The 21,818-nt window shown below is 46.1% G+C and overlaps 1 protein-coding gene across 1 annotated transcript in view; it reads left to right on the top strand.

The window, feature by feature from the left end:
* The window catches only part of TRIM47 (tripartite motif containing 47), a 28,833-nt gene extending 13,476 nt beyond the window's left edge, over positions 1 to 15,357 (top strand). The window contains exons 4-7 of the mRNA XM_067463798.1: positions 220 to 415; positions 4,148 to 4,222; positions 5,486 to 7,318; positions 13,830 to 15,357. Of these exons, the coding sequence (XP_067319899.1) occupies positions 220 to 415; positions 4,148 to 4,222; positions 5,486 to 6,111 (897 nt within the window). The 3' untranslated portion in view covers positions 6,112 to 7,318; positions 13,830 to 15,357. The remainder of the gene's footprint in view (positions 1 to 219; positions 416 to 4,147; positions 4,223 to 5,485; positions 7,319 to 13,829) is intronic.
* The last annotated feature ends 6,461 nt before the right edge of the window (positions 15,358 to 21,818 follow it).

Below are 21,818 nucleotides of genomic sequence, written 5' to 3'. Positions count from 1 at the left end.
CTGGGAAAGGGGACTTTATAGGGAGGAGGCTCTCTTGGATTCAGCTCTGTTCTAAATGTAGATCCAGGAACTGCTTGTGCCAGCACCTGCGTGTCCCCCACCCCACGCCCTCACTTCGGTTTGTCTGTTTCCATATCATGAGTTGTTACAGCCATAGGCAGGTCTGTGGAATAAGTTCTGCTGTCAGTCAATCAACTGTTTTCTCTTTTTTGGGTCCAGGAGTTCCAAGCACTGAAAATAGCTACTGAAGAGAAAAACTTCTCATGTGCAAGCTTTCCAAAAGAACTGAGTTTTATCAAATCGAGCCAAGCGGTGTGCACCGTCAAGGAGTGGCTCGTGAATATTTGCAAGAACCAGTGGGATCAGCTTTCAGGAAAAGGAGATGATGGAACCATTCCTTATGGGATGCCAGAAGGTTGGTAGCTGGGGAAATGCCATCCCTACTTTCTACACAGAGTCAATTGCCATATTGTGACACCAGCAGCGATGGTCCCCTTGGCCTTCCAAGTGGCTTTGACTGCAGCTCCCCAAAACCTTTACCAGATCCTAAGAGCTGCTGCCTATTAAATGATAGGGTCCACTCTGTCCATTTAACTCTAAATTTCTAGTTGCTTTAGCAAATTCCCCGAATGAATTGATTAGATGTAACAAGACACGTGGCTTCTTCTCTTTTCATCCAGTTCTTAAGGGGTGCATCTATACTGTAGACCTAATGCAGTTTGACACCACATTAATTGCCAGGCTCAATACTGTGTAATCATGGGAGTTGTAGTTTGGTGAAGCACCAGCTTTCTTTGACAGAGAAGGCTAAAGATCACGTAAAACTAAAACTCTCATGATTCTATAGCACTGAGCCCTAGCAGAAGAAGTGCTGTGAAATTGCATTAGTAGATGCCCTCAAAGCCTTCTTTTTAATTTAGCTCTTCCCTCCCTAGTGCAGTGTTTCTTGAGCCTATCTGATGTGGGGACTGGAATTTAGTGTTTTTTTCAGTGTGCCAAGGACCAATGTTTGCGCCCAGCAGCTGAAAAATCCCCAGGGACAGACAGCTGATGGATTGCTGTGAGTTTTTCGGATTGTATGGCCATGTTCCAGTAGCACTGTCTCCTGACGTTTCACCTGAATCTGTGGCAAGCACCCTCAGGAGTTTGTTCAGAGGTCTGTTGACAGCTAATGACTTGTGGAACACCACTTTGAGTACCATTGTCCTAGTTCAACTTCTTTTATTTTTGTATAGTGCCATGTATGTTGGATGGTGCTATATTACAGAATAGGTAATAATGAAGAGAAATAGAAAAAGAAACCTTATTTATATTCACCACACATGCATAGATGTTCATTTGCATTACCATTTTTAAATAAAGTTGTTGCTAGTTTGGTTTTTTTTTTTTTTGCAATGCAGATTTTAGGACACAAAAACTACTGAGGACTTGGCAGACCAAGTTGGACAATTTCAGGCGTCTAGGTTTTAGGTTCCAGGTCCCATCATTCCTTGCTATAAGCCATGCTATTGAGGGCTGATGAGAGTTTGAACAGTGAGGAAAAGACAGCTGCAGTTGCTCAAATCAATATATGTGATTGGAGGTCAATTTTTACATCTCCAGTATTTTGTAAGGAGTACACAACATTTTTCAGGTTGGTATTTTTGACTCATAAGTGGATGCGAAATTCCAGTAGCCTCAAAGGAAAAAGGAAAAGGTATTGCAAGCTATATAACCCACATATAAAAGCACTAGAAAAGAGAGCAGCTGCTTTAAAATTGCATAATAACAAGTTTCTAATTTGGCCTCTAACTTCTGGGCCTTGTGCCTTACTCTTGAGGTTTCCATAATGACTCAAATAAATCAGTAGGCAACAAACAGACATCACCGGGTGTGGCCAGCAGTGGTTTGGGGAGGATGTCCAAAGTGGTGGCCCTTGAAATAGAGGCTTGCCTGTCAGAACAGAGGGAAAGACATCTCTAAGCGACAGGCTTTAGTTTCAAGAATTTCTGTTCTGCCAGAACTAGAACTGATGTTGCTGGCTCTGTTGCAAGGGGAGGCAGCTGGCGCTCCTCTAGCATCTATTTGCATGGCTTAAAATTCCCAGCTGTTTCCATTTACCCTGCACAGCTGTGCAGAACCTTAAATCATGTTGTTCCTTATCCTATTTGGCTGGTATGGCTGTGCTTTCTACTAACTTAGGGCCATTGCCTGTCCCAGTATGACATTCAACTGTTCCCCAAAGAAACCATCACAGTAGAATGGATAGCTCTGGCTGAAGCAGGTTTGGCATCTATTCCCTCAGGCCTGCCTTAGATTTATATTGTCACACCCAATTGCCTTTGTGACCTTGTTTCAATCCTCTTTGGGCAGCGTTGTAATCGAGGCAGTACTCACAGGTCATAAGGGCTTGGATTATTTCACTGGCAAGGGCAGCAACGTTTCTGCTCTCCCTTTTCCCAATTCCTTCAAATTTCAACTGTTGTAATCCTCACAGTAGCTATGAGACAGTAAATTGATAATTTTGGGAGCATATTATTGCCAACTCCCTCTTAACACACATGACAGACAGTGGCGCAACTGCATGGATACTTGACCTCTTCTTGAGGTTGTGACTATAGAAATAGCCATGGGGAGCACCTGCACTTCCAACATTCAGCTTTACACTGCTGAATACTTCCTGAATGCTTAGCAAGTGCAGGGACCCATTCGTACTACTATCATCCTGTTATGGTTGCATCCTATGGAATCTGGGGTTTGTAGTTTGGCCAGAGGCACCAGAGGGGCTGCCTGGCTGAGGATGCCAAAAGCTCCCCTTTAAGTGTACACCTCATGATTCCATAGGACACTGCCATGGCTGTTTAAGTGGAATGATAACACCATCATTCTGTAGTGTGAATAGGCTACAGGATAACTGCTCCCACTGCTTCCAGGTCATGGTTTCCTCCTTCCACAGTCATTCTTGCTATGTTCAACTTGAGGAAAAGCATGAGAACCATGAGAAGTGAACAGCCCCTGTTCACACAAACACAGAGACACACAAATAAAGGTGAACACAAAGGAAAATAGTACTTTGCAGACCCAGGGAGAAGGTTGCCTTCCCCAACAGCTCCATAGAATAGTCATTTCTATATTTCCATCTGTCAATTTTAGATTAGGACAAGACCACAATAAAGATAAGAGCAGTCATTTTTGCTGACCAGTGCTTTAGAGCTACATAATAGATTAGGTTCTTGGATCCTGGGAGAGCACCCACTGGGGTTATTCTGTTGTGATTTCATTGTTTAAATTCATAAGTTCAGAAGTTGTCCTGCTGCTGCATACAGCTGAATTTTAGGTTTAAAGAGATTGTCGTGCCACCACAGAAACGGTTGGAGCATGCAAGCAATCTGTGAGTTTGTGTGTGTCAGCTATAAAATAAAATGAAGCCGATTAGTCGGGCAATGCACAGGGTGATAGCTGAGCCTGGAACTTTTGGATACTGTTGCAATTTTGTTCAGGCTCGAGCTATGTAGATGTTCAGAGAGAAGCAGAGAGAGACAGACTGATTTGCTTCTTGGCTGCTAAAAGATGGCCTCCCATATGGACAAAGAAATACCATTTTAAATCTCTCTGAAAGGACATTTAGTGAGTTGATGCAACTGATCATATTGTACATATGTTGTTCTGAATTAAGAAGAGTAAACCACTTGTTCTTTACTGTTCATCTGTGTATCAGAGAAGTGAAGATGCTAAAAATATTCCACAGCAAGGTTTATAGGCAGTGGTTGATCAACAGTGGTTGATCAACTGTTTAAACAATTAAACAGTTGAACAGTTGGTTCTGTAAGCAAAGTGGCTTTGCTAAAGACACAGAGAACAAAGACAATGGACAAGTAGGCAAAGATCACTGTTAGAGCAAATCCCCAATCTTTTAAGAGACTTTTGCTAGTTAGATCAGGAGGAGTTTGGATTTGAACCTTGCTTTTGTTTTGTTAAAGTGTTCCTCTGAGCATATCAACTCTGTTCCTAGTAAGATCAGGACACCTCCATGTAAACAGCTTGTGGGGGCAGAACAGGGGTGGTGTGCCACCAGGTGGTTGTCTGGAATATTGTGTGTACTTTGATTGCTTCAGTTTTGCAGTCTTGGGTGTTGATGGAACTTTATGACAAATGCCTCTCTTTACAGTGTCTATGGGGAGCCCAACTGCTGAAAAAAGCACCAACCCTGCCACTCTGGAGTCACGAGATTATTTTCTCAAATGTAAGACCATTTTTTTACATGTTGCCCTCTTTGGCTTTAATTTTCTTTTGTCAACAGGCCAGGTTTAGCCAGTGTTCAGTATAGTGCACAAATGTAGTTCCCACCAGGAAGCTGGCAGCAAAACAAATCAAAGATGCAAATTGTAGACACAATGCAAGTAAAATTAAATCCTTTTACGTTACATGACCAAAATGTGAAAGTTAAGCACATGATGTAGTCTTTCCCCATTTAAATCAATAGAACAGAAAAGTGCTTAATTTTTGGCTGCATATTATTAATTTGATGGCCAGTATGGTTCAATAATCTGAACAAATTTTGTAAAGAAAAAAAACTCTATGATATGATCTCAGGGCTGCCATAAGTTGGAAACAACTTGAAGGCTTACACAACTTTCTTAGTGATCATTACATTTCATGATAGAAAAGTTACGTAAGGAAATTCTCATTGCAGCTGATTGATCTTTTGGTCCAGTATAGCTAATATACTTTGCAGGCACTGTGCCTATAGTGTTAAAGAGTGGAACTGGAAACCTCCAGGTTCAAGTCCATATTGAGCTATGCAACTTACTGTATGGCCTTGGATCAGAGAGGTCTCTTTCAGATCCACCTTACATGATTATAAAGATATAGTGGGTAGGAAGAGAGATGAAGACAGCCATGTAAACTGCCTTGGACTAATAGAAAGGCAAAGTATACATTTTACTAATACAGGTTGAGCATCCATTTCTTGAAATGCTTGAGATCACACGCTTTTTGCATTTTAGAGGGGGCATTTTTTTCTGTCTAAGCATCCTTAAAATCTGATTCAGAAGATCATGGAGAGGGAAGAGTGGACAAGGATATTTGCTGATCTCCATAACATTTATATTCCTGTTACGTCTGGTAATGCTCTTTTAAACTGCATCAGCACATTTTCTGACCAAGGTCAAAGCAACACAAACTTTCAGTCTCCCCCCTTTGCTCAGTGCACATGTATGTGTGCATGCATATTTAAATCTAATTATAAACAAAACAAAACAAAAACAGCAGCCTTACCAGTCCCAGTTTTTGCAGTCTATATTTTGGTTGGAGTGATGGAGTTTTCCAGTCATAGAATTAAACAGCAGTAAAATGCAAAACTCCCTAAATCCATAATGGTTGAGTCATTGTGCTAAGGCTTTCTCTGTTTTGTAATTTCAATTTTGTTGTCCTGAATGAAAATGAAATAACACAATGTAGCTTTGATTTTAATCCCTCCTTTTTTAAACCCTCGATTTCCATGCAGTTGCTTTCATCATAGATTTGGACAGTGATACAGCCGATAAATTCCTCCAGCTCTTTGGCACCAAGGGGGCCAAGCGTGTGTTGAATCCCATCGGCTACCCTGAGAACTCCACCAGGTTCATTAACTGTGAGCAGGTGCTGGGTGAGAATATCATGAACCGCGGCAACTACTATTGGGAAGTGGAGATAATTGATGGCTGGGTGAGCATCGGGGTCATCACAGAGGACTTCAACCCCCAGGAGCCATATGATAGGGGCCGCCTGGGCAGGAATGAGAAGTCCTGCTGTCTGCAGTGGAACGGGCAGAACTACGTTGCCTGGTTCGGGGGTTTTGACTGTGTGATACAACAGCCTTTCTTCCACACCATTGGCGTGTTCTTGGAGTACTCTGAGAAGGTGCTGACATTCTTTGGAGTCAAGGATGCCAAGATGACCTGTCTGCAACAGTTCAAAGTAGCTCGGTTCAAAAAGGGCCATTTTGATCCCTTCCAGAATAAGATCAACCACCAGTTTCCTACCTTTCTCTCTCACAATCTTAAGCCAGCATTTTTTCTTGAAAGTGTAGATGCCCACATGCAACTCGGACCTTTAAAGAAAGACTGTGTCTCTGTGCTGAAACGACGTTAATTTGTTTACTGTATGGGAGAGAAGACAGAATTCAGGAAAGGCTAACCTGAAGCCTCTTTAGTGGCACTACGGCACCTCACTGGTTTAGGGTTAAAAGCATGTGTCATTCTTATCTCTGTCACTACCACATGAAAGGCATTTGCTGATATCACTTTTCCTTCTGAGTTTTCATTGAGATAGCACTTTTTAGGGCTTCTGCCTTCTGGACCTAATCTAGAAGGCCCTAAGCTTGTTTTCCTTTCACATATTTTGAATTGCTTCAATTCTCTTATTGTATAAACCTGCTGGTGCCACCAAAAGCAGCAGACACCTACACTGGGAATAAACGCACCAAAAGAAAGAATAAACCTTGATCAAAAAATAGCCAGAATTAGTGCCAATGTCTATATTCCTGTAAAAATCAGTGGAAAAGATAAGGATGAGGATAATTATAGAAATATATTGAATTAGATTATTCTCTCCATGAGAAAAAATTGAGGGATCGACTCTTAGTTCATTTACTTAAATCCAGATTAGGTAGAGTACTGGATGACATGTGTCAGCTTGCTCCAACATGGTGCCCTCCAAATATATTGGATGCACCTCCCAATTGTGATAATATTTCTGAGAGATGAAGTCCAATATATCTATAGGGCAGCAGCTTTGGGAAGGGTGTGTTCTGTAAAATGATACTGGAGACTTTTGGACATCCAGTTCTCAAGCTGCCAAATATCCACCAAAATCGGGTCCAAAATGTCATTGTTCTAGACATGGTAGGTATTCAAACATTCCTCTAGTTCTGTCTACCTGGGGTTGTAGTTACAGATTACCATACACAATTGTAACTTGCTAGCTGCCGTTGTAAGCAATTTTCTAATCACGATGGTGCAAAAGGCCACAAACATTCAAAGGTGAAGTTAAATCAGAGTTTACCTATGTAGCAGATCACTGCTTGTTTTTAAATTTCATTAAATAAAATGGGAGTTGTGCTGAGGAAAGAGTACAGCCCCCTCTCTGACAGCTGAAATGTAAACAAATGAAACAGCTGGCCAGAAAGCAATTGTGACACAATTCAGCAATTGCTGTACTTTACTAGTTACTACACTTCATACTTTTGTGTTGCAGTCACAGTAGCAAGATGGATGTCCGGGTAGATTCAGACTAGATTCTTAGATACTAGCCCTAAATAAAAGTGAAATTGGGCGCCTATGAGTTGTAGTATCTATAGGTTGCTCACCTGTAACCATGGTTTCCTGAGTAGTCACCTGTGAATTCGCACATATGATATCTCTCTGCGCTTGCGCAATAGCTTTCGGAACCTTCTAGAACAAGAAAAAAAAGCACTTGACTCCTAACTGGCCCCACCCACCTCGCCCCGAGTATAAGTAGCCCGTGGGAGGGGCCAGCCGTCAGTTCTTTTCCGCCCTAGACAGATAGAACGCGGGCATGACACTCGAGGGGAGGACGGGTGGGGATGTGCGAATTCACAGGTGACTACTCAGGAAACCATGGTTACAGGTGAGCAACCTATAGTTTCCTGTCGTAGTCCCTGTGAATCGCACATATGATAGATTAGCGAGCTCTTAACCTTGGATGGTGGGCGTCATGCCACCGCTGAAAACAAAACAGCTCTGCCAAACTGTGCGTCCCTTCTAGATACGACATCCATCTTGTAGTGAGTGACAAAGGAGAGAGGGGACGACCATAAGGCCGCTCGGCAGATAACATCCAGTGGGACGCCTCTCCAATGGGCTGTAGATGTCGAGACAGACCTCGTCGAGTGACCCCTCACAGGAGGAGACAGCTGCGTGCCAGACATACGATAGGCTAATTGAATCGTGGAAACAATCCATGAAGACAGTCTTTGTGAGGAGACAGGGCCACCTATGACATCAGGGCGATATTTAATAAAGAGTCTAGACGTCTTCCTGATAGGAGCAGTCCTGTCCACATAGAATGCCAGTGCCCTGCGGACATCTAAAAGGTGCAGACTCTGTTCCAGAGGAGAAGAAGGGTTCTGAAAAAAAGAGGGTAAAATCAGATCCTGGGAAAGATGAAAAGACGTGGATACTTTAGGAAGGAAAGCTATGTCAGTCCTCAGGACGACTTTGTCACTATGAAACTTCAGATAAGGTGAGTCCGCTCTAAGGGCACAGAGCTCGCTAGCCCGTCGAGCTGATGTGACCGCCACCAGAAACGCAGTCTTCCACGATAGATGAGGTAAACTGACAGTCGCCAGAGGCTCAAACGGGGGTCTCATTAGTGCCTTAAGTACCAAGTCCAGGCTCCACGAGGGGACTACGGGGGTGGTGGGGGGTCTGATGTTTAAAATCCCTCTCAAAAAGGTCTTCACTAACGGGTCCGCAAAACAGGAAGGCATACCCGACTTCCTACGGAACCAAGAAATGGCGGCCAAATAGCACTTGATAGAGGGGTGAGAGAGACCTGCGTCTGAAAGGGACGCTAGGAAATCCAATACAACAGAGATGGGTGCCGTAATAGGGTCCAGTTCGCGGGCCCTAGAGAAAGATGTGAACTTGGACCATTTGTAAAGGTATGAACGTTCAGTAGAGGGCCTGTGGGCCGCCTCAAGGATCCGGAGCACCGCGTGAGGCATATTGGAGAACGAGCTCAGGGGACGGGCAGAATTCGCCAGGCCGTCAGCCTCAGTCTGTGTACCTCTGGGTACAGTACTTGGTCTTGCTGAGATGTCAGCAGGTCTGGTCTGGGGGGAAGCCTCACGAAGATTCCCCGTGCTAGATGGCGGAGCGGGGAGAACCATGGCTGTCTGGGCCACCAGGGTGTTATCAGGATGCAGCAGGCGACGTCCCTCTGGATTTTCGCTACTGTGCGCAGCAGCAGGGGGAAGGGGGGGAAGGCGTAGGTTGTCCATCCTGTCCAGGTGTGCAGGAAGGCGTCCCCCAGGCATCCCTCCTCCGCAGAAGCGTGGGCTCTCGCACAAAAGAGGGGGCACTTGGTGTTGTGCTTCGATGCGAATAGGTCGATGTCTGGAGCCCCCCATGCCCGGAAGAGTCTGCTGACCTCTTCCTGGTTCAGGGACCACTCGTGGTGTGTCAGTGGGTTGCGGCTGAGGGAGTCCGCTAGCACGTTCTGTTCGCCCGGGACGTGCGTTGCCAGCAGATGGATCCCCCTGTCGATGCACCACTCCCAAATCTGGGTGGATAGTGTCAGTAGGTTTGGGGAGTGGGTGCCGCCCTGCTTGTTCAGGTAGTACATTACCGTGGTGTTGTCGGTAAGTACCTGCACCACCTGATCTATGACCACCCTTTCGAATGACTTTAGAGCTCTGTCGACGGCCATGAGCTCTAGAATGTTTATGTGGAGCCCTTTTTCTAGATCCGACCACACGCCGTGGGCCACTAATCCTTGAGAGTGTGCTCCCCATCCCGTGAGGGAAGAGTCCGTTGTAACAGCTCTCGTGGCCGGGGGGATGTGGAAAGACAGGCCCGAACAGGCCCATGCAGGGTCCAGCCAGCACTGGAACGAGAGGCGAACCCAGGGGGGAACTACTAGTTTGGTTGATGGGCTGTCCAACAAAGGATTGAAAACGGACAGGAACCAGGACTGCAGCGGTCGCATGCGTAGCCTGGCATACAGGATGGCTGATGTAGTTGACGCCATGTGGCCCAGTAGGACCTGTAGCTGCCTGGCTGTCACGTGGGGCTCGGTCAGGACCTGCTCGATCAGCTCCCTGATGGTGGCGAAGCGCTCTCTCGGGAGGTAGGCCTTCTCGCTGACGGAGTCCAGGAGCACTCCAACGAACCGGATACGCTGCGTCGGCACCAGGACGGACTTCTCCCGGTTGAGGACGAGACCTAGGGACTGAAGGAGAGACAAAACCATAGAGATGTGTGTTTGGAGCTTACGGTAAGTGTCTGCTACAATCAGCCAGTCGTCAATATAGGGGTAGACCGTGACTCCCCTGGTCCTGAGGTGTGCCATCACCACGGCCATGCATTTGGTGAAGACCCTTGGGGCCGTAGAAAGGCCGAACGGGAGGACATTAAAACAGTAAGACTGGCCGTCAATCCTAAAGGATAGGAACCTTCTATGGTGTGGGGCGATAGAGATATGGAAATACGCGTCCTTGAGATCGACGGTGGCGAACCAGGCGCGTTTGGGGAGGAGTGGGGTTATGGAAGCAAGAGTCACCATACGAAACCTTTTCGGCTTAATGTGTTTATTGAGCTCTCGCAAGTCCAAGATGGGACGCAGCCCACCACCTTTCTTATTCACCAGAAAATAGCGAGAATAAAAACAGAAGGGGGCAGATGCAGAGTCAACCACGGAAACAGCACCCTTGTCTAGTAACATCTTAACCTCTTGCATGAGTTGCATTGAAAGCGGGGTGTCTCGGAACAAACCAACTCTAGGGGTATCATCAAACTCGATATGATAACCATTAGAAACAATAGATAACACCCAAACATCTGAGGTAATCTTCTCCCACTCGGAATAGAAACTGGAGAGACGGTCAGCAAAATGGGGCAACGGCCCTGTTTGGCTCTCCTGAACTTCAACATCTAAACAGAGGGGGAAGGGTATCCTAGGCTGCGAGGTAACGGTGGGGCACGCAGTTGGGGTTGCGTCCGGCCCAGGGATGGGTGAAGAGGCGTCAAAGGCGCTTCTTTGAGGCGCCAGGGGTTTTGGGCTTTCCCTGGAAGGGTTGAGCCCTGGGTTTTTGAGAGTAGGGGGTCCGTCTCCCCCCTTGGAACCTAGGCTGGCCCCCGAATCTGCTCCTGAAGGGTGTAGAATAGGAGCTACCGAATGGCCTCCGGTAAGAGGAAGTACTCGGTTGCCACCTCCCTTTTTGTTGAGGGTATGGCTGCCATGTGTAGCCAAACTTGGATGCGGATTGCCTCACATCTTGTTTTTGTTTGAGGCGGTCATCGGTGTTGGGATTGAACAACCCCTCCTCGTGGAAGGGAAGGTCCTCAGCGAGGGCCTTCCCCTCCTCCGAAAGGTTGGCAGCCCGCAACCACGCGTGCCGTCTGATGGACGTGGCGGTGGCGAATAAGTTACCGGAAGCCTCCGCCATGTGCTTCGCGAAGTCCTTCTGGAGCTTCGCGAGGGCCAGGGCTTCGGTTTGCAAGGCCCTGGGGAAACGCTGATCATCGGGTGGCAAAATCTCGATATGGGGTAGCAACCTGTTCCAGAGGAGGGTCTGGTAACCTGACATATATGTTGCGTAGTGGGCCATTCGCGTAAAAAGGCCCGCGGATAGGTAGGCCTTCTTACCCAACATATCCAACTTCCTGCCTTCTCTATCAGGAGGGGCAGTCTGGGAGGGCTTGGATCGTTTAGATTTTGAGACCTCAGCTACCACCGTGTTGGCCTTGGGGGGCGCTATGACCCATTTGGCGGAGGCCATATCTATCTTGTACATCGAGTCCAGGCGCCTAGGCACTGCTGGTACCGATGATGGAGGCATGTCAATTATCTTAGCCAGCTTAAGCAGGTACGGAAGGGGGGGGAGGGTGGAAGACACAACCACGTTTTGTTCGTCTGACGGGAACATGGGGTCTTCCACATGTTCCGGGGGTTTTGGAGCGGGGATCTCCAGGGACTTAATCATTCGTTCTACCAAGGCGGCAAATTTATTATAGTCAGTAGGTAAGACAGTGTCCTCACCCCCCAAAGGCTGGTGGGCCTCATGCGGCTCAGTGTCCGAATCAGAGTCCGGGGGGTCGCCGTCATCATGGACCACAGGAGTGGGCATGTCCGTGGCCGAACCCATCAGTGGGGTGGCAGCGGCCTGTGAGGCGGGCGGAGCCCCGCCTGAAGACGTCGTAGGTTGGCACAGGCTTCGGTTGAGCAGGGTCAGCGCGCCAGAAGTGCCAGGGGCGCAAGGTGCCTCTCTCTCCGTATGATGAAGCCCTGCGGTGGGTGCGCTGGGCTCAGCCAAGGTCAGATTAGCGCTCAGAGCCCCATTTGGTGGGACGGGTTCAACCCTTGGTGAGGTGATGGCAGCCATCACTGGCGCAGGGGTAGCTGATGTGGTCAGGGCAGGCCTGGTAGGTGTTGGGGGGCCCATCCCGGTCATCAGCGCCGCCGGTGGAGGGGGAGGCATCGCGAGCGGCGGGGGCATGGGCACATACACGAGCTGCCCTGCTGGGCCCAGCTGCCAGCATCCCGATGGAGGCATGTGGGCAGGTCCGTAGGCTGCCCGACGGCGGGATGAGGAGCGCGAAAATCGCGAGTCACGTCGACGCCTCCTGCGCGGAGGGGAGGATGAGGAGGAGGAGGAGGAAGAAGACGAAGAAGAGGACGAAGAGGAGGATCGAGCTCTGCTCCTAGCGTGGGAGCGGCGTCGATGATGTCGGGAGCCTCCAGTCCTCCGGGATGGGGATCGGGAGCGCCGCCTACGCCTGCTCGAGCGGCGCACGGATCGGCCCGATCTGCCCGACCTCGATCGTGGCGAGAGGGGGTCCGCGGTAGGAGGCAGCAGGCCGAGGGCGTAACTTCCAGCCGGCATCGCGCCCGTAGCTTCGGCGGGGGCCGTCCCTGCCAGTGTCGGGACGCTCAGGCCCTGAGTGGGCGGGGCTCCAGCGGACACTCCAGCGGACACTTCCTGGATGGGCGGGGTGTCCCTTCCGCCTTCCTGGATGGGCGGGGCATCTTGTGGTTCGGGGCCTGCTATCAGGCTCCCCTGGATCCCAGCCGGGATCGAAGTCGACGGCAGGCTCCCCTGTATCCCGGCCGGGACCGGGGTCGAGGCCGGGCCCGGAGAAAGGGCTGAAGGCATCAGTGGCGTTCCTGCCGATGTCGAGGGAGGCGTGGCCTCATGAGGCAGAAGCGTAGGCATCGGGACGGGCGATGCTAGATCCTGCATCCCTTGCATAGGGGAAGGCGTCCCGGCGGGGGAGCCTGCACTGGCTTCAGCGGCCGACAGAGGTCGCGGGAGGCTGCCCAAGGCTTTCCCAGAAGGGAAAGAAGCGGGGGCCTTGTCTGCAGCAATTCCCGCCCTTTTTGCTGCCGATTTCTTGGGCAGAGCAGGGCGGCGGCCATCTTGGAGGCCCTTGTCCTTAGGCTTTTTGGCCTTCTTTTTGGCCAGAGGATCGTCCCGGAGCGAAAAAGGTAAGTTGGGGCCGGGAGAGGGCCCAGCCTGTCCAGGAGGGGGTGGGGGGAGGAGGGCTTTTTCATATAAAGCCGCCTTAAGACGCACCTCCCTATTTTTCCTCGTTTGAGCGGTAAAGGCCAGACAAACCGCACACGATGCAGCGAGGTGGCCCTCGCCTAAACAGGCCAGGCACAAGGAGTGGCCATCCGTGTCCGGAAAGGTGTTGGGACAGGAGGGGTTAGAGCACCTCTTAAAGGAGGTGGTGGACATGGCGGATCGTCGAAGACAGGCCGGGTCAAGGGCTGGAGCAATCAAAAAGGTCGGGCAGTCCGGGTCAAAAGCCAGTAGTCAAAGGAATCAGTCCAAATCGTCAGGCAATATCGTAGTCAGAGCAAACCAAGTCAAGTCCGTTAGAAGGAGTCAGTAGAAAAGATGCGTTTGAAGCAAAAAAGGGGTTCCCAAGCTATCCGAACAGCGCGGAAAAGAGAACTGACGGCTGGCCCCTCCCACGGGCTACTTATACTCGGGGCGAGGTGGGTGGGGCCAGTTAGGAGTCAAGTGCTTTTTTTTCTTGTTCTAGAAGGTTCCGAAAGCTATTGCGCAAGCGCAGAGAGATATCATATGTGCGATTCACAGGGACTACGACAGGAAACTTTAGAATATGTCGTAACACAACACTGACGTGTTTGTTAGTGATGCTTAAAAAGTGGTAGAAAAACTGTCTTGGCTTGATATTCTAATATATTAATTACTGTAAATTGGGGGAAAGCAGGAAGATGTACTGCTTGAGTTGTACTTTCCAGTTATTGTCTTGCTGATCTAGAGTTCTTAAACAATAGACCTTATATTTTTAATGAGAAAATGAAAGCCATAGCGAGTGACTCTTGAGAAGAGGTCCATGAAAAAGGGATGGGGAGATTTGAGGCAGATTACAAAGATTTGAATTTCCATATAGCATGGACACTAAGTGCCTACAGGTCATGATTTCACCACAAGGTGCCTTTCAGGTGTATGTTGGATGACAATGTCTGTAATAATCAGTGGCTGTGCTGGTTGGGGATAATGGGACTTCTAGTTCAGGCATCTGGTAAATATGCCAGATTGTGAAAAATTGAACTTTACAACTGCTATTTTCCAGCAGATCACTTCCACCCATCCTAGTAAAATGACACTATAAACAATATTGCACCCAATATAATCTAGTCCTGTTGCCTTCTAAGATGCAGTATCAAAAAAAAAGTTTATAGTCAGGTAGTGTGAGAAATTACAAACTTTTCTGTGGACACTGAGTAATGTTAAACCTGGTTTAATCTGTTCTGTTTTTGGATATGAAATGGTAGTGGAATTGAATTCTTTCTTCCCCAGGATATAAAATTAATGGTTAGTGTGATATGAATTTAGTATTACCCTTGGGTTATAAGTGTACAATTGTAACATATTCCAGCTTGTTACACTTAATACAAATTTATGCTCAAGGAAGAGGAAAAGAATTAGTCTGAAGACACAACTTGTTTTTAATTCAAAGATTTTTCTTCATGTATTTCTTGCAGAAATAAAAACATAATGCTGGTGTACTTCATAAATGCTGATGTACACCAGTCTTCACCACTGATGCTGGTGTACTCCAGGGATTCAGTATTATGACTATTTTTTGAAGGAGTTAATTAAAGTTTCATATATTGTCTACCTCCCAAGGCTTGGTCTTCATACAAAATAAAGACTATTATGTATTTATACATAACTAATAGTATTATTAATGAGGTCAATGGTGTGTGTTCACTTGTCTTTGCTGTCTGGGTTTTAATCAGATATTCCTAGCTATCAGCAAGAAACAGTGGTCACCAGAGTTAGTTTTTAAAACTTTCATTAGTGAAATAAACAACAGCACAATTGTTACTGAGTTGACTACTATGCTAGTAGTGTTGTGATATTTAAACAAGCCTTTGTGGAATTAACTGGAATGATCATTTTTTCACACTGAACAAACTGGCTGTATTTGTTCTTTCTACTCAATTGGCTGAATCAAATGTTTGTTTCTTTACACAGTGTTGTGCAATTATTACTTTTCCATATTTTGGAGTGTTGCTAATCCATTTGCTTTGGGGATTTCCAAATCAAAACATACAGTTCTATAATCTGAAGTGTGTGAGGAAATTTAGTTTCTATTAAACAATATGCAAGTACAATCCTGATTTCTCTGTCGTTCTTTCCACTCTGCTTTATGCTTGTTCTGTAATATATAATGGGGTAGACTTGTCTTTAAAGAGTGTGAGTTTTGAGGGAGGAAGAGGTAGTATGAGCAGATTTCTTGGAATGGGAAGCATGGGACTTATTTTGATTTAAACCCATTGAAGAGATCAGGGAAAGATGGGTGGGGGGGGGGGGAAATCAATGGATCGTCAAATTGGGAACTAATGCAGGAATGTTATGTGAACATGAATTCACTACATTTTATATACAGTCATCCCTCACATTTGTTTGAGGTATGAAGGAGAATATTCTGCAAATGTGAAAAAAGCAAAAAAATTAAAACACGCTACTTTTTTTTTTTTACCTAAGAGAATACTTCTCTAGGAATCTCTAGACCAGGACTTCTTAAACTGAGGCCCCTGGCCCCAAATTGGGTCTCCTTAGCTCAGTGATGGGGTCCCAAAATTAGTAACAGTGTAAATTTTCTGAATGTCACCCTAGTGGCTGTTTGACACATTTACACAAACCTGTTGTGCTGTGTTTACAGTGGACTCTGCAGAAGATGCTTCAGCTGTGGTTTATAAGAAAAATCAGCCTATGTAGCACACCTTACAAATGCAGATTTGTTACCAGTAAATGTTTGATTTTTCTACCTATTTTACGTAGGTTACGTAAAAATGTCTTGGATGAAAAGAAGTCGCAAATGGAAATATTTTAAGAAGAGTGGCTCTAGATCAGTGGTTCTCAACCTGTGGGTCCCCAGGTGTTTTGGCCTACAGCTCCCAGAAATCCCAGCCAGTTTACCAGTTGTTAGTATTTCTGGGAGTTGAAGACCAAAACATCTGGGGACCCACGGGTTGAGAACCACTGCTCTAGATCCTCCAGCATGGACACTGGCCGACTTCCAGCAGAAATTGATCATAGAGTAACCCTAGAGCAGTGGTTCTCGACCTTTGGGTCCCCAGATGTTTTGGCCTTCAACTCCCAGAAATCCTGACAGCTGGTAAACTGTCTGGGATTTCTGGGAGTTTTAGGCCAAAGCACATGGGGACCCACAGGTTGAGAACTATTGCCATAGAAAATCCTAGTGATTTTAATCAAATCGGCAAGTCAAATCTGCAAATGTGGAGTACCAGCCATACTCCGTTTCTGAACAGAACATTCAGAATCACCTTTAGATTAAAAACAATGGTTTGCAGGCAAGGAGACAGGGCTCGAAATAAGAAGAAAATGTGTCTAACAAAGTAGTTAAAATGCTAATTGGAGAGAACAGTACAGTGTGGAGATCAAAAGTACAAGCCAGGTCAACAAAAAGGCCAAAAAGGAATGAGTCTTTTCCAGGGAAGGCCCCAAATAGGTCTCTGGATGGAGTAGGACTGGGGAAGAGCTAAGGCAGTAATAACAAATTTATGATGTCTTTGGGACTTACTGTTCTTCTTCTTTTTTCTTTTTTTTAGTAATTCCTGGTTATCTGGCTCACTCTTTCAGGCTGAGACTAGAAACATTTGCCTCCAAGATGTTAAACCACACATGAATACAATGTTGCAACCATTCTTAAGATCGTGGAGGCTAGAAACATACAGGTCCAAACCTATTTTGAAGGGTTTTTTATGACAAACTCCAGTTTTTGCATCACTTCTATTCTCCAAAACAGGGCTGGGCTCATGACTGGAATCGAGTCCAATTGTGGATGTACATGCAGTTCTTGCTTACCGCTTCTTAATTTGGACAAAGGCCCTGGAAAAATAACTGTTTTATGCACATCTGGACCAGCTAGGGAATTTCTTTTTTAAAAAAACCATGGCATAACTACAACAAATTTAAGACTGTGGTAAAAATAGCATGAGAAGCCACAGGCAGGCTTTTTAAATGTGTGACTTCTGAACTGCTGGTATTTTTTTATATAGAAAATATACCAATCATAAAGCTATCCACATGGTTGCTTTAAATGGCCTTCAGGTGATTGTAATGGATCTTATCGTAAATGACAAATAAAGCAGGAGGTAATTGTGTTGTCGAAGGCTTTCATGGCTGGAATCACTGGGTTGCTGTGAGTTTTCCAGGCTGTCTAGCCATGTTCCAGAAGCATTCTCTCCCAATGTTTCACCCACATCTATGGCAGGCAATCTCAGAGGTGAGGTTTGTTGGAAACTAGGAACGTGAGGTTTATATATCTGTGGAATGTCCAGGGTGGGAGAAAGAACTCTTGTTTGTTGGAGGCATGTGTGAATATTGTAATTGGTCACTTTGATTATAATAATATGGTAATAATAATTATTATTTTATTTTTATACCCCGCCTCCATCTCCCCAAAGGGACTTGGGGCGGCTTACATAGGGACAAGACCAGAAAAACACAGATTAAAACACGACACCATAAAATACAATCAAAATTAAAATCAAAATATTCAAAAATAAAATAACACATCACAACAACACAACACCATAAAAGCCATCCCTAGCTTGAATACTAATAAATACTGAACTTGGCCAAGAGTATGTGAAATAGTTTCAGGACAGGGATAAAGAAGTGCAAAATCGGATGAAAGTTAGGGCTGGGTAATGTCATTTCGCACTGGAATGCCAGGACTACAGGACAGGGGCAATGCTAAAGTGCAGGAACTGTTGATAAATTAGTTAGGGGGCAGTTATCTGGTGAACTGTGTAGTCATAGGCACAGTGGAACATCCACGTTTTTAGGTCTTTGCAAAAGGTAGACAGGGTGAGTGCCAGTCTAATCTTCCTAGGGAGGGAATTCCAGAGCCGGGTGGCAGGGCACCACAGAGAAGGCCCTCGTCTTCGTCCCCACCAACCACATTTAATAGCCTTGTAGCTTCAAAGCTTGGTTGATTGCTGCCTGGGGGGAATCCTTTGTTGGAATTCCAGGTAAGAATCAATCAGGACCAGCCAGCACTTCCCAACAAAGGACCACCCAAGCAGCACTCAGGCTTGGAAGCTACAAGGCCATTAAATGCTAATCAAGGTATTCAAAATTCACGAGCCTTTCCGCCCATTTCTATTCAACCGTCCTTATCAGAATGAATACAATGTTATATTTCTTTTGTAAAGCATCACGGACATTGATGAAGCTGTATATAAACAATAATAATAATTCAGTTCTTGTGGGTTTTTTCGGGCTATATGGCCATGTTCTAGAGGCATTTCTCCTGACGTTTCGCCTGCATCTATGGCAGGCATCCTCAGAGGGTGAGGTCTGGAGCTGGGAAAAAGGGGGTTTATATATCTGTGGAAAGACCAGGGTGAGACAAAAGGCTTTTGTAAGATGGGCTAGGTGTGAATCTTTTCAATTGACCACCTTGATTAGCATACAATGGGCTGACTGTGCCTGGAGCAAACTCTTAATGAAAGGTGATTAGATGTCCCTGCCTGTTTTTCTCTCTGTTGTTTTAATTTTAGAATTTTTTAAAACTGGTAGCCAAATTTTGTTCATTTTCATGGTTTCTTCCTTTCTGTTGAAATTGTCCACATGTTTGTGGATTTCAATGGCTTCTCTGTGTAGCCTGACATGGTGGTTGTGAGAGTGGTCCAGCATTTTTGTGTTCTCAAATAAAATGCTGTGTCCAGGTTGGTTCATCAGGTGCTCTGCTATGGCTGATTTCTCTGGTTGGAGTAGTCTGCAGTGCCTTTCATGTTCCTGGATTCTTGTTTGGGCGCTGCGTTTGGTGGTCCCTATGTAGACTTGTCCACAGCTGCATGGTACACGGTAGACTCCTGCAGAGGTGAGAGGATCCCTCTTGTCCTTTGCTGAACGTAGCATTTGTTGAATTTTCTTGGTGGGTTTGTAGATTGTTTGTATGTTGTGTTTCCTCATCAGCTTCCCTATGCGGTCAGTGGTTCCCTTGATGTATGGCAGGGACACTTTTCCTCTGGGTGGATCTTCATCTTTACTCTTGTGGCTTGTTCTTGGTCTTGCAGCTCTTCTGATGTCTGAGGTGGAGTATCCATTGGCCTGTAGAGCCCAGTTGAGGTGGTTCAGTTCATCTTGGAGGAGGTGGGGTTCACAGATTCTTTTTGCACGGTCTGCCAAGGCTTTGATGGTGCTTCTTTTTTGACTTGGGTGATGGTTGGAGTTTTTATGTAGATATCTATCTGTGTGTGTGGGTTTTCTGTAGACGGTGTGACCCAATTGTTGATCTGGTTTGCGGATGACTAGGACATCTAGAAAAGGCAGTCTTCCTTCCTTTTCTTTTTCCATGGTGAACTGGATGTTAGGGTGAATGCTGTTAAGATGTTCCAGGAACCTGTTGAGTTCTTCTTCTCCATGGCTCCAAATGGTGAAAGTGTCATCCACATATCTGAACCATATAGTGGGCTTTTTGGTTGCTGTTTCAAGAGCTTGTTTTTCGAATTGTTCCATGTAGAAGTTAGCTATGACTGGGCTGAGAGGGCTCCCCATAGCTACTCCATCTTTCTGTTCGTAGAATTCATTGTCCCACTGAAAATAGCTGGTGGTGAGGCAATGGTGAAACAGCGCCGTGATGTCTTCTGGGAACCTCTGGTTGATGAGTGCCATGGTGTCTGCAACTGGGACCATGGTAAATAGAGACACCACATCGAAGCTGATCAGTATGTCATTTGTATTTAGCTTGAGATTGCTGATTTTTTCAATGAAGTGGGCTGAGTCCTTGATGTAGTGTGTTGTGAGCCCAATGTGGCTTTGTAACTGTGCAGCAAGAAATTTGGCTAAGTCATATGTGGGGGACCCAATGGCACTCACGATTGGTCTGAGTGGGGTGGAGTCCTTATGGATTTTGGGGAGTCCATAAAGCCTGGGTGGAAGGGCTTCCGATTTACATAGCTGCTGTCGTATGTCGAAGTTGATTGAGGAGTTTTTAATTAGAGTGTTGGTTTTTCTGGTTATTTTGGAAGTTGGGTCTTGCTTAAGTTTTCTGTATATAGTAGGGTCCAGGAGTTTTCTGATCTTCTCCTTGTATTGCTCTGTATGCATGATGACTGTAGCATTCCCCTTGTCTGCTGGCAGAATGAGGATATCAGGATCTGAATTTAGGTCTCGAATGGCTTCTCTTTCCTTCCTAGTAATGTTACTGGAGGGGAGTTTTGCCTTTTTCAGGATCCTTGCTGCTTCCGCTCGTACTTCTTCTGCTTCTTCCTCTGGTAGGCGGTAAATTGCTGATTCGACATTGGCAATGATGTTTTCTACTGGGATCCTGGTGGAGGTTACAGCAAAGTTTCCTCCTTTCGCTAGTATGGATACTTGGTCTTCAGAGAGTTGTCTGTCTGTCAGGTTGATGATGGTCCGTGATGTATCCAGTTCTGGTTTCGGCTGTTGCTTTTGTCGTTTGTGGAATTTTTGTTTTTGTCTGTTGGTGTGGACAACCATATTCTTCTCCATTTTCCTGTAAGTGAGATTGTCTATTTTGTCCCAGTCCTGGGAATTCATCTTCTGGCTGATATTGATATGCAGATGCAGCAGTTCCTTGTCTGTGTTTGCGAGTTCTTTGCGGATGGTGTGGATTCTCTCTCTTAAGAGGTTGCGTTCCAGGCGGTCATAGATCCGGTGAGCCTGTGGTGTTTTGAAAGTCCTTTTGGCTGCGAGAATTGTGGGATCAGCAATCTCAAGCTAAATACAAATGACATACTGATCAGCTTCGATGTGGTGTCTCTATTTACCATGGTCCCAGTTGCAGACACCATGGCACTCATCAACCAGAGGTTCCCAGAAGACATCACGGCGCTGTTTCACCATTGCCTCACCACCAGCTATTTTCAGTGGGACAATGAATTCTACGAACAGAAAGATGGAGTAGCTATGGGGAGCCCTCTCAGCCCAGTCATAGCTAACTTCTACATGGAACAATTCGAAAAACAAGCTCTTGAAACAGCAACCAAAAAGCCCACTATATGGTTCAGATATGTGGATGACACTTTCACCATTTGGAGCCATGGAGAAGAAGAACTCAACAGGTTCCTGGAACATCTTAACAGCATTCACCCTAACATCCAGTTCACCATGGAAAAAGAAAAGGAAGGAAGACTGCCTTTTCTAGATGTCCTAGTCATCCGCAAACCAGATCAACAATTGGGTCACACCGTCTACAGAAAACCCACACACACAGATAGATATCTACATAAAAACTCCAACCATCACCCAAGTCAAAAAAGAAGCACCATCAAAGCCTTGGCAGACCGTGCAAAAAGAATCTGTGAACCCCACCTCCTCCAAGATGAACTGAACCACCTCAACTGGGCTCTACAGGCCAATGGATACTCCACCTCAGACATCAGAAGAGCTGCAAGACCAAGAACAAGCCACAAGAGTAAAGATGAAGATCCACCCAGAGGAAAAGTGTCCCTGCCATACATCAAGGGAACCACTGACCGCATAGGGAAGCTGATGAGGAAACACAACATACAAACAATCTACAAACCCACCAAGAAAATTCAACAAATGCTACGTTCAGCAAAGGACAAGAGGG

The sequence above is a fragment of the Anolis sagrei genome, chromosome 2 (assembly GCF_037176765.1).
Source record: "Anolis sagrei isolate rAnoSag1 chromosome 2, rAnoSag1.mat, whole genome shotgun sequence".
NCBI classification, from domain to species: domain Eukaryota; kingdom Metazoa; phylum Chordata; class Lepidosauria; order Squamata; family Dactyloidae; genus Anolis; species Anolis sagrei.
This window is presented reverse-complemented; position numbering and strand designations above follow the sequence as displayed.